Below are 14,695 nucleotides of genomic sequence, written 5' to 3'. Positions count from 1 at the left end.
AACTGGAAGTGACTGGACAGCAGTCAGAAATGCAAGCGGAGGTGGCATATGTGAGGGTTAAATGCTTATCCTTACAGTAATAAAAAAAAATAATTAAAACCAAGCTCTTAATCTTTTGAGCAGAGATAGTCTTGACCGGTTTTCAAACCCCCAAACATTTTTGGAAACCAACTTTAGCAGGGGTTTCGACACCGTGAAAGGCTACTGGATTTTTTAGTTCTTGCAGAGGCAACGTGAACACTTTTCCAAGAAAGCATACTGAGAAATGCAGAGTGTCTTTCGGAATGGGACGAATGGCTTCTGGAGGATTTCGGGGGGAAGGAGAGGGTGGATGTGCATTAGCAAAACACTTGCAGGGAACAGGGAAATATTTTTTCAAGTGCAAGATGAGTTTTACGAGCATTTTTTTTTTCCTTTTATGTAGAACACCAATGAAGTAAATTATTACTGCCCGAGAGATAGGAACGTAATGTTTCGGCTGTTTGGAGGAGAAAGCGTTTTGCTTCTTTTTTTAGGGAAAAGACTAAGTGAATTCGGGACTGGCAGTAACACCTGCCAAAGCGGATTGAAACCTTTTAAATTTGGCAGAAGGAGGAAAGAGCGGCTGGATGGCCCAGCGGAGACGCTGTGTTCACAGGCCAGTTCACGGCTGGGGGAGGGGGGGTGGCAGAAGGGGGAATGGCACCCGCTTTTTCCATAGCGTGGCCGTAGGTGGACTGGGGAAGGGGTGTTTGCTTTGATCATACAGAAATCTAGTTGGGAGATCTTAGATGGAAAGGAAGGGAGTTTAATAGGATGGAAACCAACTTCTGATTATGCAGATTTATGCCTTTATTTTTTAGCGTTTTTTTATGTTCCGTCTTCCAAGTTGGTTTAGTTTGGTTCACTAGAGCTGTATAGTTTGGTTAAATAACTAGTAATTTAGTTCTCTATTTAACTAGGCTTACCATTAACCATTTTTCTTTGATATTTATTTCTTGGCTTAATTTTTTTACTATTTTCAGTAATTATCTTTTGTGTTGTTTTGCTGAGGAATCTGTTTAGAGCTTTGCTGATGTTGCGAGATGTAGCTACCTGAGAAACACGGAATCGAACACACTAGAAGTGCACCCTTTTAATCTTTACTAGTCATTGTGAAGTTGCTGTGTAAGTTAATAAACACAATTGTAAATACATTGTTTGCTGGGTGAATATGGCTGAGTTACAGTGCAGGAAGGAATTCTTGAGTCTGTGTTGCGATTGCTACTTAAATGAACAATTGCAAGCAAATATTCAGGCTCCTCCTTTGTTCTCTTCTGCCCCTCTACCATCTAAAATAACCAACCGGGGAAAAGAAAGGGAATCGTCCTCACCACCACTTTCACCAGGAAATGGGCATAAAAGATTTGGAATTCTTCGTTCCTGAAATGAATGCTAGACTCGTGCCCTGCCCTGGGTTTATAGCAACTCTGCACAACAATAACTTAAAGGCAGAATGAGATGTAAAGTGCTTTTATAATGCAATATTAAAGGCGAGTTTTTTTGACGTGGCATGTCTTGAAATAAACATCAATGATATGTGACAAAGGATCATTCTTTATTTAAAAGAAGCTCTTGGGGGGAAGGAAACCTGGCTACTTTTCCTGTATTGTACTGTTCTTCACTGTGCAGAAATGGTTCATCTTGCTGCTTTTTCATTTTAGTTTGGGTTATTGGGTTTTTTTTTTTCCTTTGGTTCTTCATGCGACTTACGTTGGTGGTCATTTGCCTGTTTTCCACAAGCACATTTTTGCTTCCGATATAATCAAACCTCTACGTTTCCCCATAGTTACAAGCTTTAAGCACTGGATTTGCAAGGAGCTGGCTTAGTACACACGGGTTACGGCGGACGAGCCGCTCGGCTACTTTTAATGGAAGCCGCTTGTGGGGAGCGGCCACACGTCTGCGAGCAGGTTTGTTCAATGGGCCCTTACAACTTGCTCTAAAAAAAGGTCTAGAAAGGAGCGTGCCCGTGAGCTCCGCGTTCAGCGCAGCCCACTGGTTGCAGGAACAAGGACGAGTCGTCAGTTGTTTGGCATTTATCCCCCAGGAGGTCCCTGAGGTCTGCTCAGGACAGCCAGGTATGTTTGATGCATGTCCTTGCTGATAGACAGTGCTTAACGTGACTACAGGACTCAATCCTGTCCTAATCCCAGTTTTCCAGAGAAAAGACACTTCCGAAGTAAGCACAGGAGCAACACAGTCTGATTTATTTTTCTTTTCACCATAATTCCTTGCACCCTCTTGTCTATCAGGTTTTAGGTTTCAGTTTTATTTCCCTCCATCGACACAGCCGGTAGAACCATGGGAACAGACTTTTTTTTAACGATGATTTTGTAAACAGTGAAGGTTTCTGCTCTGTTTCTTTTCTCCTCCCCACTCTGGCTTGATCGTTGTACAGTACGTTATGCAGCTATTCCATTACTCACTTTTTGTCTTGATACAAGTAATTGGAGAAATTGTATAAGGGGAAAAAGGTTCCTTTTCTTCATGTTGGAATGTCACTGGTACCTCAGCTCTGTTTGATAATATGAAACAACAACGACGACGACAAAATCCTTAGCGCTTGAACTAAATAAATACCTGTCTCATTGGAAAGCTCTGGGTCTCTTCTCTAAGTACGTCCATCCGAAGGCAGGCTGGTGGGGGCGCAGGGTCAGGCTGCTGCTGCTCGCTCATGCTCTTCGCGTGCGAAGCGATGCTGGAAGCTTTTTTTAATGGCAGGAGTTAAGGCTTGGGGTGGCTTTTTTTGGAGGAAGGATGGTGGAGTTGTGTGCTTACTGTTCCCCGGTTCCGTGCGGTGGCCCAGTGGCTGTTGCCAGCGATGGGCGGGTGGTGTCGAGGATGGGCGCAGAGAGCATGTCCTCTGCCTGCTGCACTTGTGCCTTTCTGGTCCTTTCTGGCTCTCGCAATCCAGCAGTTTCCTCCGTTCCTTTTCGCAAAGGTGACTCGGGCCGCTGTGCGGCCTCCCCGCTGCCTGCTTCAGCCTCCCTGGGTGCCCGTTCTGCGATGCCGGGTGAGCGCGGGTGGACCAGCCCCACCACCTTCCTTGCGGAGGATCCTCCTTAAGCCTCCACCTTGCTGGAGACGGCAGATGAGGTCTGTGGGAACAGGGAGGTGAGTACCAGTACCAGATGCTCTTTGATGGAGTTGTCCTTGTATTTCCCAAAGGAGACAAGGGGAATACGCTGGTTTGGCTCTGGCAGCCTAACCTCTGCCCGTTGTTGTTCTGTATTAAAAGGCCCGTCGATAAATTGGTTGTGAAATTTGACAAGCGAGGAACTGGAACGTAGTCTGGTAGCTGTGGAGCTGTGCTGGAATGAGCGATGGGGCGGCAGCCCTGCAGGGACAGGTCACTGGGGAAGGATTTTGTCCCTGGGGGGAGCTTCTGTTCCCTGGGCCTGAGCATCTGAAAACAACAGGCTCGCCTCTCGGGAGTGGGCTTTAGGCTCGATCTGTTGGCAGGAGCTGAATTTGCACGAAGTGGGTGTTGTCTCCTGGGTAGCGCCCAAGGGCCATGGGCTCAGCCCCTCCTCGCTGCTCCCCTCGCTGGTGAACCACCCTGCCGCTGCCTGTAGCCGTGGGGCTCTCACCTCACGTACTGGTGGCCCAGTTTCCCCACTCTGAAAGGGAGCTGGATTATCTGCAGAGAAGGGGCTGCCGCCGAGCAAGGCGTGGGCTGGGGGCACCTGGTTGTTGCTGGTCCTGGCCGTTGCCCTGTGGCTGTGGCGGGTCAAGCCCTCTGCTCCCAGCCTCGCTGGTTTTTATTAGCTATAAAGTCAGATGGGGAGCGGCTGGCTCGGATGCTCCGTGCCTCATGCTGGTGTTTGCCGACGGCTTCTTTGTCTGCTCCGCCTTAGGGTCAGCCCTGATTTTGCTGGGCTGGAGATGCTGCAGCGTCTGCAGAGCTGCTGCAGCGGCTGACGCCATCCTCTCGCTGCACAGCGTCGCTTTTGCTTCCAGCGCCCAATTCCTCAGCAAACTAGACAGAGGGCTCTCCCTGGTGCAGCAGCACCTTTTTCTATGCTGAGCATGAACCAGCCCCACCAGGAAGATAAATGGGGGTGGGGGGCGGTGGGCAGGCTGCTCCTTGCCATGCTACCTGCAGCGTGGCTGCGGCAGAGGCTGCTGACGCTCCCACAGTCAGGAAAGCGGCTGCAAACAGCCGGCCCTCGGTGCTCAGCCTCACCATCACTGCCCCAGCTGGGGTTTCCAGGCTTGCTGGGCTCGGGTTTTCATCTGTTTGCAAAATTACCTGTTCCCCCCCCTCCCTCCCGCCACTTTACCCTTCCTCACCCTGCTCTGAGTGTGTGTCAAACACAGCTTTTTATAAGGTATTTGGGATCTTGGAGCAGCTGAACATAACCGACTGCCCAGACTGGCGCCTGGCTCAGGCATGTCAGGAGTTAAACACCAGCTGAATCGCAGTGACAGGAGCAGCTCTGCCCTTTCCCTGGAGGATGAGGAGTAGGGCAGGGCTGAAGGCAGCTCGGGGTGGAAGCAGCTGGGTGATGCTTCTGCTGCCCCGTGGCTCTGCCCTGCTGCGTTCAGAGGGAGGACATGCTGCACGAGTGCTGTCTCAGAGCCCAGGCTCCCCGGCTTGCCACCTGTTTCTGAGGTTTTGGGTATAAATTAAAACCATTTTGAGTGCTCGCTGTCAGCCACCCGGAGAGTGCGTCTGGAACGAGGGTTGTATTAAAGGCTTGATTAAAATTACTGCTAATTAAAGCAGTGAAATCACTCTCTATCCCCCCCTGCACAGCCAGTCAGTCCATCACAGCGCTGTGTGTCCTTGGATACAGGGTGTTGGAGGGATACAACAGTATTTATCGGTGCTCTGGGGCTGGTGGTGGACTTGGCACTGATCTTTCCCACGTGCATCCGAGCTCGGGAAGAGGGCATGGGTGGAAATTTGGGCTTGATCCTGACATTTGCCGAGGTGTAGCAGCCTGCGATGCGGCTGCTTTTTTTCCAGATAAGGAGGTTTTGGTCATAGCGAGGGCCAAGCGACCTCCAGCTGATTTTACGGCTGTGACATTCGGGGACTGATCTTACAAGGCTGTTTGTGGGCGCGCTTGGACATAACCGCTCATGCCTGCTCCTTACTACGGATCCTGCCGCGTTAATCGTCGTCTCGGAGGGGTTTGCAGTTGTTCTGGGCTTTGGCCAGTGTTTGGTGGTTCAGCATCTCTCGTTGCAAGGAGAGAGGGGTCATGGGAGTCTGCATTTGAGTTGGGAACTGAGTGGGTCAACCCTAATTTCTGTTTCTCTGCACTTATTGTCCCTCTGGTCCTGTGCAGTGTCGGTCCCAGTTGGCACCAAAAGCCCCCAGGAAGCCCTTCTGTGGGCGAAGGCCTGAGTGGAGCAGACACCAAACCAGGTGGTTTTGTGGATGATGGTTTCTGTTGATTGTGCTTCCAAATTTATTTTTAACATATTTAATTGCTCCTTTGTTTAGCTTCCTAGCGAAGGGTCTGGCTGCCATCAGCTGCTCCCACCGACAGCATGAAGACCCCAGGAACTGCTGCTGGAGGCGCGTGCTGGTCTGTTGCTGCCCTTCTCAGTGGCTTTGCTGGATCCCTTGGTGTCCCTGGGCTGTCAAGAGAGTGGCACAGCCCTGCTCGGCGGGAGAGAAGCAGGATCAGCCCCGGGATGTTGAGGTACCGCGGGGACAGGGAGCGAAGGGCTCTGTCTGAGCGGGAGAGAAGGAGCCTTGGCAGGTCAGTGGCTGGACGTGGCGTGGAAAGGAGTGCCAGTCGCCAGGTCATGCTGCTCTTGAAGCATTTCTAGATGATTCCACCTCCAGACGTGTCTCACCCTTGGCTTATGTGCCCTGTGCGGTGAATGCCTGCTGACAGCTCCTGGCCTGGTCCTGGTGCTTAACCTGGGAAAACCTCCGGCCTTTTCCCAGATCTGCCAGCTCTCAGGATGGCTGAAGTCCCTGAGAAAAAAGGTTTTAGGGGATGTTCCCCTGCTTGGCCTGTCCCTACTCAGCCCAAACTGTCTTGCACCCACGGGTTATTATGCTGAGACTCAGGTGCTTTATTCCCACCGGAGCTGGGCTGGACCCAGGGAGCTCCGTGTCCCAGGCTGCTTCGTTAGCAGCCAGGTACGCTGTTCCCGCTTCCCAGCGGACAGGACGGCTCCGGGGAGTCTCCATCGGTGCGAATTGTTGCTGGGTCAGCCCCTGGAGCTGAACCAGACTTGGGACTTGGTGGTGGGGACGGGAGGTGGGTGCCCTCCCCGGCTGGCCGCGATGCCCCGGCCCTCTGCCCTGCGCCCCTCGCTCCCAGCTGCGTGGAGGAAGGAGCTGTCGCTGCCAGCGCCCTGCTTTTGGGGCTGGGGGCAGGGACGACACCCTGCAAAGGGTCTTCTGGCCCGGCAGGGACAGGTTTGGGTGGAGGTGATGATGGGAAACAGGTTGGAAGGCGGGATGGCAGCCTCCTGCAGATGGGGACCAAGCGCTGTTCGGGCTCCGTGCGGCTCATTTCCCACCTGACGTCCATCCTACAAACGTCCTGGGCTGCTTGTTTCCCTTCTCTGTCCAGAGCCTCCTTGCAGCAGGAATAACCGCGGGGGAACGGGGGGATCGGCGGTGGAAGAGAGCACGTGGTGCGGCAGGAGGCGTGAAGGTGAGTGTGCCGCCTGCGGGAAATGGGAGAAGGCAGAAGGGACGAGGGGGCTTATGGAGCCGGATTCTTCTCCTCTCCACCCCTTGAAAGCCAGGGATTGTGTGCTGGGATTAACGCAGCCGTGGCGGGACCCTGGGGGAAAGCCTCAAGCCCTGGCTTAGAAAATGCTGATTTTTTTTTTTGAAACGCAGGGGGCAGCCGCCCTCGGCTTCTCCGCAGGGTCCCCAGCCCCAGCGATGCTTTTAAGCCGGGGCTGGCAGGGCCTGTGCTGCGCGGATCCCTTCCCGGGCGCAGGCAGCTCGTCCCGCGGGGTCTGAATTTGGGATGCAGAGGATGGAGCTGCTCTGCCAGCGCGTGGTTGTGGTTCTCCAGCACCGCGGCAGAGCCACGGCCAGCGGGATTTCTCAGGTGGCTTTTTCCTTTCTGCTTCTCTTTGGGGCCATGATGCCACATTCAGAGGCTGCAAGTGGGACCCCCGAGACCCCACGGTGCCGGGGCCGTGTCTGGGCGCTGCGAGGTCTCCTTGAGCCCCGTTTTTGGAAGGAGCAGAGGGGGGGGTTGAACTTTCCAGCAGCCCGTCCCTCCCCGTGAGCTGCCCTCTGCGCTCCCACTGGAAAAGGGAGGGCAGAAAAGGGGTGCAGGAGGAGAGGGGGGAGCTGGTGACACCCGCACACAGCTCTTGAGAGGGACCCAAACCTTCCCACTGCTGGAGACCGCCAAGGCCGGACAGCCCCCCCCGACCTGCACTCACCCACAGGCTGGCTGTCATTTTTCGCTGCCTTTATTAGACTGCGGATAGCGCGCTTTTCTTCTTTTCTTTTTTTTTTTTTTTTTTTTTTTTTTTCTTCTTCAAAAATCAATGCAGCTGAGGGGAGCGGGTTTGCAGCAGCAGCGAGGCGAGGGAGGCCGGGGAGGATGAGGACAGTGGTTTGAGATATCCTGATCCCCTGTCAGCTGTCAGAGTGAACCGATCTGGGCTCCAACAGCGAGAGCGGGCTGGGGCGCTGGCGTCACTGGTTTGGTTCTTTTTTTCTTTTTTTTTTTTTTTTTTTTTTTTAATCTAGCTGTGGGTTTTATTTGTAATTCTTGAATTTGTTTCATATCGATGGGGATAAAATCTTGCCTCCAAGGGTGATGCTTGGCAGCTGTGCCTCTCCCCATTCCATCGGCGGTTGCCTGGTGCTGCCCAACGCAAAGGTGAGCTGCTGCTTGTCCCCTGGCCTCAGGGTCACCCAAAGGGACTGTGTGTGTTCCCCCTAAATCCCTGCTTATACAGTCCTGGGTCGGCTGCCAGAAAGGGTCCCTGGTCCCCAGGGAGATCTACCCTTGTCCCCAGGTGATTTCTTCCCCTTCCCAAAATTCAGAGTGAAACTCGAGATGCTCTATGTCCCTCCCACAGTGACTGCTGCTTGGCTGGGGAAACCGCGATATTCCCAGAGTTCTTCCCAGCCCAGTTCCCAGGGGAGGTTGCACCATTTCTCCAGCTTGGCCAAGCCCTGGGGGGCGCGAGGCTGGAAAGGGGGTGAAAATCCAGCAAAGGTTTTCATCCCCCTTAACTGTGAACATAACCTGTCTCAGGCACCCCTGGGGTTGCCTCTCATGTCAGCACCTGCTCTGGTGTTGGCGCCTCCCCCTAAAAAAGTTGTTAAAAAGCAGCTCTGCGGTGGGCTTCACCTGGCCCAGCTGGGGCTGCAAAAATATTCAGCCACCTCCCCTCAGATAATTCCCCTTGCTCCAAAAAACAAGTGTTTCTGCAGCCAGCTCCCTGCAGAGCGGGGCTGGGGCACTGTGCCCTCCCGCCTGCCCACGGCCCAGGCAGCTCCCCAGGCCCTTTGCAGATGGGAATCGAATGCTGTGGGGTCTTGGCGGGGGGGGTTGGGGGGTCTCTGAAGCACGTGGGGGTTATTTAATGCAAAAGCTGGAGCTGGGAGGGGCTCTGGGGTGGGTTTGGGGCTGGATCTGTGTCCCCAGGGGGTAGGGGGCTGAGCAGGCTGGTTTCAGTAGGCTGAGGGTGGCTCATGGCAGGCACCAAGCAGGGGGCGAGATAAACTGGGCTGGGGAGGCAAAGGGGGCTGTGTCAGGGGGCTGCGACCCGGCTTGGGGGGGGGGCACATCCTGCAGGAGGAGGGCAGGGCGCTGCTAAAACCAGCACGGCATCCACATGAAGGAGCCGAGGGCAGCGCCAGTGGCAGCCCCCGCTAGCAGCCCCAAGGCCATCTGGTCCCCGGAGACCCGGTAGGGATCCTCGCGCACGATGACGTGGGTCACCCCAGGAGCTGCAAGGCAAGAAGGGGGGTGAGCGGGGGGAGGTGACGAGGGACTGCCATTCTCCTGGCACCCCCCCGCTGCCAGCAGCACCCCCAAGGGGTGGGATGGAGAGGGACCCCAGCTTTGGCTGTCACCCGCATCCCCTGTGTAGCCATGGCTTCTTCCGCCGTCCCCTCCCCAGCCCACCTTGAATGTGCCACCATGCACCGAGTTGGCCAGGGCTCAGCCCCGCGGCTCCGGGAGCCAGGCATCCATCCCCAGACCGCAAAACCATCCCTCAGGGGCTCCGTGTGCCAAGGGGGGCAGCCCACCCCCCCCACCCCCCCCACCCCCAGCCAAATTAAGCATCCCCCAGCTGGTAATAAGTCAAAGCATCAAACGAACATTGGGGAGGGATGGGGTGAATCAGGATGCGGCCACTGCCCCCGTGCTACCAACTGGGGCCACCCACCTCCATACTGGTGGCCGTAGTGACCGGAGCTGATGTAGGCGGTCTGGTGGGAGTCGAGGGGCACCGTCTGGTAGTAGTCGTCGTCGTAGGGGTCGTAGACGTGCACCTGGGAGCGGCAGGAGCATGGCGTGAGGCTGGTGTGCAGAGCGGGGCTGCACGCATGCGGCGGAGCCACAGCCCAGCCGGTGGGGCCGTGCCGGAGCGACGCAGTTTCCCCGTGTGTGGTGGGGGCCTGAATCCCGGGGTTCCCCTGCACTGCTGAGAGGGGGGCCCGGAGCATCCAAAATGCCAGGGGCAGCCTCTGCTCAGGCACCCGCATTGCTTGGCTGCGCGTAGGTCACCCTGACTGCCCCTGTCACCTGAACTCTGCCCTATCACCTTACCATGTCCCTGTCATCTTGTGTCCCCGTAACCCTATGTGTTACCCCCATCACCTTAACCTTGGCACCATTCCCCTTAACCATTTCCCAGTCACCTTAAATTTTGTCCTTGTCACCTTGGCTGTGTCCTGTCACCTTAACTCTGCCCCATCACCTTAACTCTGTCCCCATTTCCCTAACTGCATCCCTGCCACCTCAGCTGTGTCCTGTCACCTTAACTGTCACCATCCCCCTTAACCGTGTCCTGTCACCTTAACTCTGCCCCCATCACCTGAGCTGTGTCCCCTGTCACAGTAACTGTGTCCCCATCACCGTGCCTCTGCCAGACACCTCTGCACAGGGTCACCCTTGACTGCCACCTTCCCTTGGTGGCACCATGAGCAGGCTGCTGTGTCACTAACGTTTCTTCACCCTCTCTGGCTCCAGGGGCTTTCCTCTCTGTGCCCGATGGGCCCAGGGTCTCAGGGGCCACCCCGTGCTCAGCATCAGCCCTGGTGGGGGGCGCCGGGGGTTGGTGTCACCCCCACCCTGCCCAAAGCCCATGCCTGGATGGTGCCCCTGCTTGGGGGGATGGAGCCTCACCGGGGTGGATTTAGCCTCCAGCACAGCCATCTTCCAAGCGCTGCAAACAAAACAGAGGGACCCGTTTTTGGGGGGTGCTGGGGGCCAGTAATTGCTTGGCACACACAGCCCCCCAACCCCCCCGGTGACCTGGATGAGGCCGTGGCACTGGCGTGAATCTTAATTCCCTGTTAGCCCAGCACTGGGCTAACAGGTGGGGATGGGAAGGTGCCAGGAGGTACCCCGCGCCGCAGGGGTGGGCACAGGGGCTACATGCTGTCCCTGGGAATGGCCCCGGCTAAAACAATTTGCTGCTGGCAGGAAAGTTACATCTAAACTGGGGGGAAAAGGGGGTAGCGGATGAATTTTCACACCACTAGGGTCAAGCTCGGTTGATCAAGCGTGACTTGGCCCAGCTGAATGATCCCTCTGTCTAAGATCAGCTGACGGTTTCCCACTTCTTTTTTTTAATAGATGTCTTAAACTTTTATTTAAAAGTTCAGGTTTTATAAAAATAAAATTCTTAATTGTTACAGAAATAAATAGAAGGGGAGTAGTGCTAGAAGTGGGTGTTTCTTCCTGCCTGGCATGGCCTTAAGCCAGTAGGGACTTCATTTTCACGCTATTCATTGTCAAATACTGATTAAAACCCTTCCCCAGTGATCCTCGGTCAGCCCAAGAGGCGATTTCTCATCCATGAGGGAAACCCACCCTGCAGGAGGCCAACTGTTTAAAAATCGCTGCATTTGGCTTGGAATTACTCAGCAGGAAACCCGAGTCTCCACCTGCACCTATCGCCCCGCAAGCAAACATGGGTGTTTGAGAAACAGAGGGGCTTGTGTGGGATTTTAGCCACGGGTGAGACGCAGGGCAAGTGGGACAGGGCTCTCGCGTGGCCAAGGCCCTTTCCAGGCTCGGATAATTTGGATGAAAAAGCTGCTGAGGGGATTTCAGTGCTGCCGCAGTGGGATTTCAGCTTACATGGCGTCATCCTCGCTCTCGGCGCACAGTGTCGTCTTGGAGCCGTCCCGCAGCACGACAGTCAGCAAGCAGTCACGGCTCTTCCCCTCGGGTGGCTGCACATCTGGAAATGAAAGGGACAGGATCCAGCCTCAGCAAAAGAGGTGCCCCAGAGACCCTTCCCATCTGTCCACAGACCCTCTCAGGGAGAGGGTCAGCCTCCAAATTACCACCAGCACAAGCAGCCCCCACCATGTGCTGCTAATGGGTGTGATGGTTAAAAAACTGGGACGCTGTGCTCACGATTTGCGTTTAATTTTGGCTCAGTCTCAACTTGTGAGACCCAGTCGGGATCTCAAAGGTTAAAAGCCAACACAAGCAAAGAGCTGGCGAGCAGAAACTTCCACCCCCACGGTAGAAAGTGGAAGGGCAGAAAATCGCCGATCAGGCCACCAGGCCGAGCTATGTTTGCTTTAATTTGCCAGCTTGCAGCAGGCACCCACGTTTTGTAGAAACGTGAGATGCTGCTGGAGCTAGATCATGAGCTTGAGCAAGAACAAAATCTTAAACCCAAAAGGCTCATGTATCTTCCCCCCCTTCTCGACGCTCGGCAGGACCCTCCAGTGCGCATGAACCTTTGGGTTTGTGCTCCCACCGCGGCATCCCAGCTTCACCACCACCGCTCGCAGCCCAAGAAAGGCGCATTGTGCGGTGGCCGTGGGCTGCCGGGGCCACACCAAGCTCCTGCTTTGTTCTCCTTGTTTGTGCGAGACTGCAAGGGATGAGTCAGGGCTGTGGGATTGTGTTTTGAACAAGCACAAACCAGGAGGAGAGTTTCTCCTCCTTTCCCTGTGGAAAAGCAACAGAAGATGCAATGTGCACCTCATGGGGGATGGCCTGGCTGGCTGGGAGCTAGAAAGGGGTGAATTCGCTTGGGTTATTTTTGGGGTACCTTAGACGTGCACAAGCAGAACATCATTTTAAAGGGTTACGGCTACGCGGAGAGCCCGGCGCAGGTTGGGGTTGGGGACATGGGGCTTGAGGACGTGGCGCTTTGCTCACCTCTGCACTCACGGCCAGTCCTCACGTCCCGGCAGCTGTATTTGACGTGGATCCGGCCATCCATGTCACGCTGCGTCTCGTCGTGGTAGTAAACCAAGCTGCCATCCAGGTAGAGGACAAACCAGTTTCTCTTCCAGCGGCGCAGGATGGAGCCTGTCGGCATGGGGAGGAGGTAGAGGACCCCAGGAAGCCCACGGGGACATGCCCAGCATGCTCACGAGACCCAATGCCACCCCCCAAATTTGCAGCCAGATCCCACCGCCCCTTGCAAGAACTGCTGCGTCCTGCAGGGCACCTGTGCCTGACACGGGATCCAGGGCAGCATGACCAGGTGGCTTTAAATTAAGAAGGGCTGCCAAAAAAGCCATCAGGGCATGTTGCTGCTGCCCCGCCGTGTGTGTGGGACCAGATCCAGTCCCGGACGTGGAGCCACGCATCTGTTTTCATGGCAGACGTTCCCTTTCTCCTCTTACATAAATCTGTGAGCGGCTGAGCCGTGATTTCCTCTCCACCATGGATTAACTGCCCAGGTTGGGGCCCATCCCCCCAACGCCTCCTCCTGGCATCCTGTAGCCAAAATCTCTCCAGGTTTATTTTTGGGGGGACTTCCAACCTGGAAAGCTCGGGGGTCACACTTACTCTGCCGCCAAAGCCAACCACTCTTCACCAGCACCATGGCTGCGGGAGGGTTTTCCGGACCTGCTGGCGTGGGAAAAATAATGGAGTTAAAATAGGAGCTCCCACCTCGCCTGCGGCTTCTCCCCCAGGTTCCCACCTCCCTGCTGCTCCAGGGAGTGAAGTCGGTTGGACATTCACCCTTGTTGCCCCTTTTTTTATAGGGGGGATGAGCCACGCACATGGGTTAATCGGGGTTAGACAGACGTGGGATTTCATCATCTGGGAAACATGGCAAAGGCAGGGAGGAGGAACACCAGCCACCTTTCTTTCTGCCTTTAATCTCATTGGGATTTAGGGATTATCATCCCATGGAGGTAAATTGAGAAATCCAGGCCACGTATGAAAACAGGCAGTAACTCCCCACAGCCCCAGTAACTTTCCATGGCAGACGGCAGCCACACTTATTTTCTGTGCCTGGATGGAAATGAGTCCTTAATAAGGCCATGAAGTCATCGCTCCCCAGGTCCCCAGGCAAAGCCAACACCCCAGGGCCAGGCAGGAGTGGTGCCACAGCCCCCCCCTTCCACCCCTCAGCCACGGACCCCAGCGCCCCAGTGATGGGGACTCAGCACCCCAGGATGGTTTCCAGGACCACCTGGTTGCATCCCCCCCTGGTCCAGGGGCAGGCCAAGGCAGACACCCCCCCAGCACCTCTGTGCCTCAGTACCTATGGTACCCAGTGCCTGGATCTCCAGGTATCCACATTCCCCCTGGAGTCCGAGGCCCCGCTGTCTGCATCCCCCTGGTACCCACATCTCCCTGAAATCACAGCCCCTGGGTCCCTACGGCCCTTGGCACCCTCCCCCTCCCATACCCTCACCCCCCTGGGACCCTCCCCTACCCTGGTGCCCCATCCCTCAGTACTCACAGCTCCGTGGCACCTTTATCCTCCTGTATTTGCAGCCCCCTGGTACCCATATCTGGTGCCCTCGTCGCCCATCCCCTGGTGCCCCCATCCCCTGGCATCTCCCCGTAGCCGTATTTTGGGGTGCTCCCTTTCTGCATCCTTCTGGTACCCACATCCTTCAGTACTGGCATCCCCTGGGACCCCGGCTCTCCACAACCCCCGTCTCTGCTACCCCCATCCCCGGTACCCCATCCCCCGGGGGTCGCGCCTCCCCCCAGCCCGGAGCCCCCCGGAGCCGCCCCGCGCCCCCCTCACCGGGCGGAGGCGGCGCGGCGGGTCCCCGTCGCTGCCCGTTGCTGCCCGTTGCTGCCCGCCCGCGCTGCCCGCCGGGAGCTGTAGGCAGGTACCGGCAGGGGCGGGCGGGGCCGCGCCGGCGGCTCCGGGCGCTCGGAGCATCCTGGAAGTACCGGCCCGGCGGAAAATGTCACCTTTTAGCGATTCATCCCCCTCAAACGCCGCTGCCCGCTGCCTGCGCGGCCGCGGGGCTGGTGCCGCCGGCGGTGCCCGTGGTTGCTTCAGCCGTGACCCACCGAGGAGGGATCCAGCACCTCCAAGCCCCACTTTCTCCCCAGAGCTCCCCTTTTCCTCCGGAGACGGAGCAGCCGCACGGTCGGGAGAGGCTGGGCGATCGAGGGGTTCCGGAGTGGGACAACAGGGACCGTACGTACGTAACCCGTGCGCTGGTGGCAGCAGTGTGGGTGCCCTCGGGATGGCTCAGCCCAAGTGGGAGCCACAAAGCTATGCCTAGGGCAGCGTGGGGTGCCCCGGGGTCTCCTGC

The 14,695-nt window shown here is 56.1% G+C and overlaps 1 protein-coding gene across 2 annotated transcripts; it reads right to left on the bottom strand.

Moving 5' to 3' along the window:
• Nucleotides 1-368: 368 nt before the first annotated feature.
• PLEKHB1 (pleckstrin homology domain containing B1) lies at nt 369-14,289 on the bottom strand. Of its 2 annotated transcripts, none has more exons than XM_080375601.1 (7): nt 14,173-14,289; nt 12,972-13,034; nt 12,333-12,485; nt 11,292-11,394; nt 10,332-10,371; nt 9,370-9,475; nt 369-8,926 (listed from the first exon to the last, which is right to left on the bottom strand). In XM_080375601.1, the coding sequence occupies exons 2-7, from the start codon at nt 13,006-13,008 to the stop codon at nt 8,790-8,792; spliced, it is 576 nt and encodes a 191-aa protein (XP_080231727.1). In that variant the 5' UTR covers nt 13,009-13,034; nt 14,173-14,289; the 3' UTR covers nt 369-8,789. The 2 variants fall into 2 exon arrangements, with proteins under 2 accessions (XP_080231727.1, XP_080231728.1); XM_080375602.1 differs by having other exon boundaries at nt 12,972-13,031; nt 14,173-14,254.
• Between the last annotated feature and the right edge of the window lie 406 nt (nt 14,290-14,695).

The sequence above is a fragment of the Falco punctatus genome (genome assembly GCF_963210335.1).
Source record: "Falco punctatus genome assembly, chromosome: 2".
NCBI lineage: Eukaryota > Metazoa > Chordata > Aves > Falconiformes > Falconidae > Falco > Falco punctatus.
Note: the sequence above shows the minus strand (reverse complement) of the source record. Positions and strands in the feature narration are given on the sequence as shown.

Bases quoted from the DNA above. Each gene is read 5' to 3' on its own strand.
- PLEKHB1 (XM_080375601.1), bottom strand. From the start codon at position 13,008: ATGGTGCTGGTGAAGAGTGGTTGGCTTTGGCGGCAGA. The intron at 11,395-12,332 runs GTGAGCAAAGCG...TTTCATTTCCAG, and splicing joins GACTGGCCGTGAGTGCAGAG to ATGTGCAGCCACCCGAGGGG. The intron at 8,927-9,369 runs GTGGGTGGCCCC...CTTGCCTTGCAG, and splicing joins CTACGGCCACCAGTATGGAG to CTCCTGGGGTGACCCACGTC.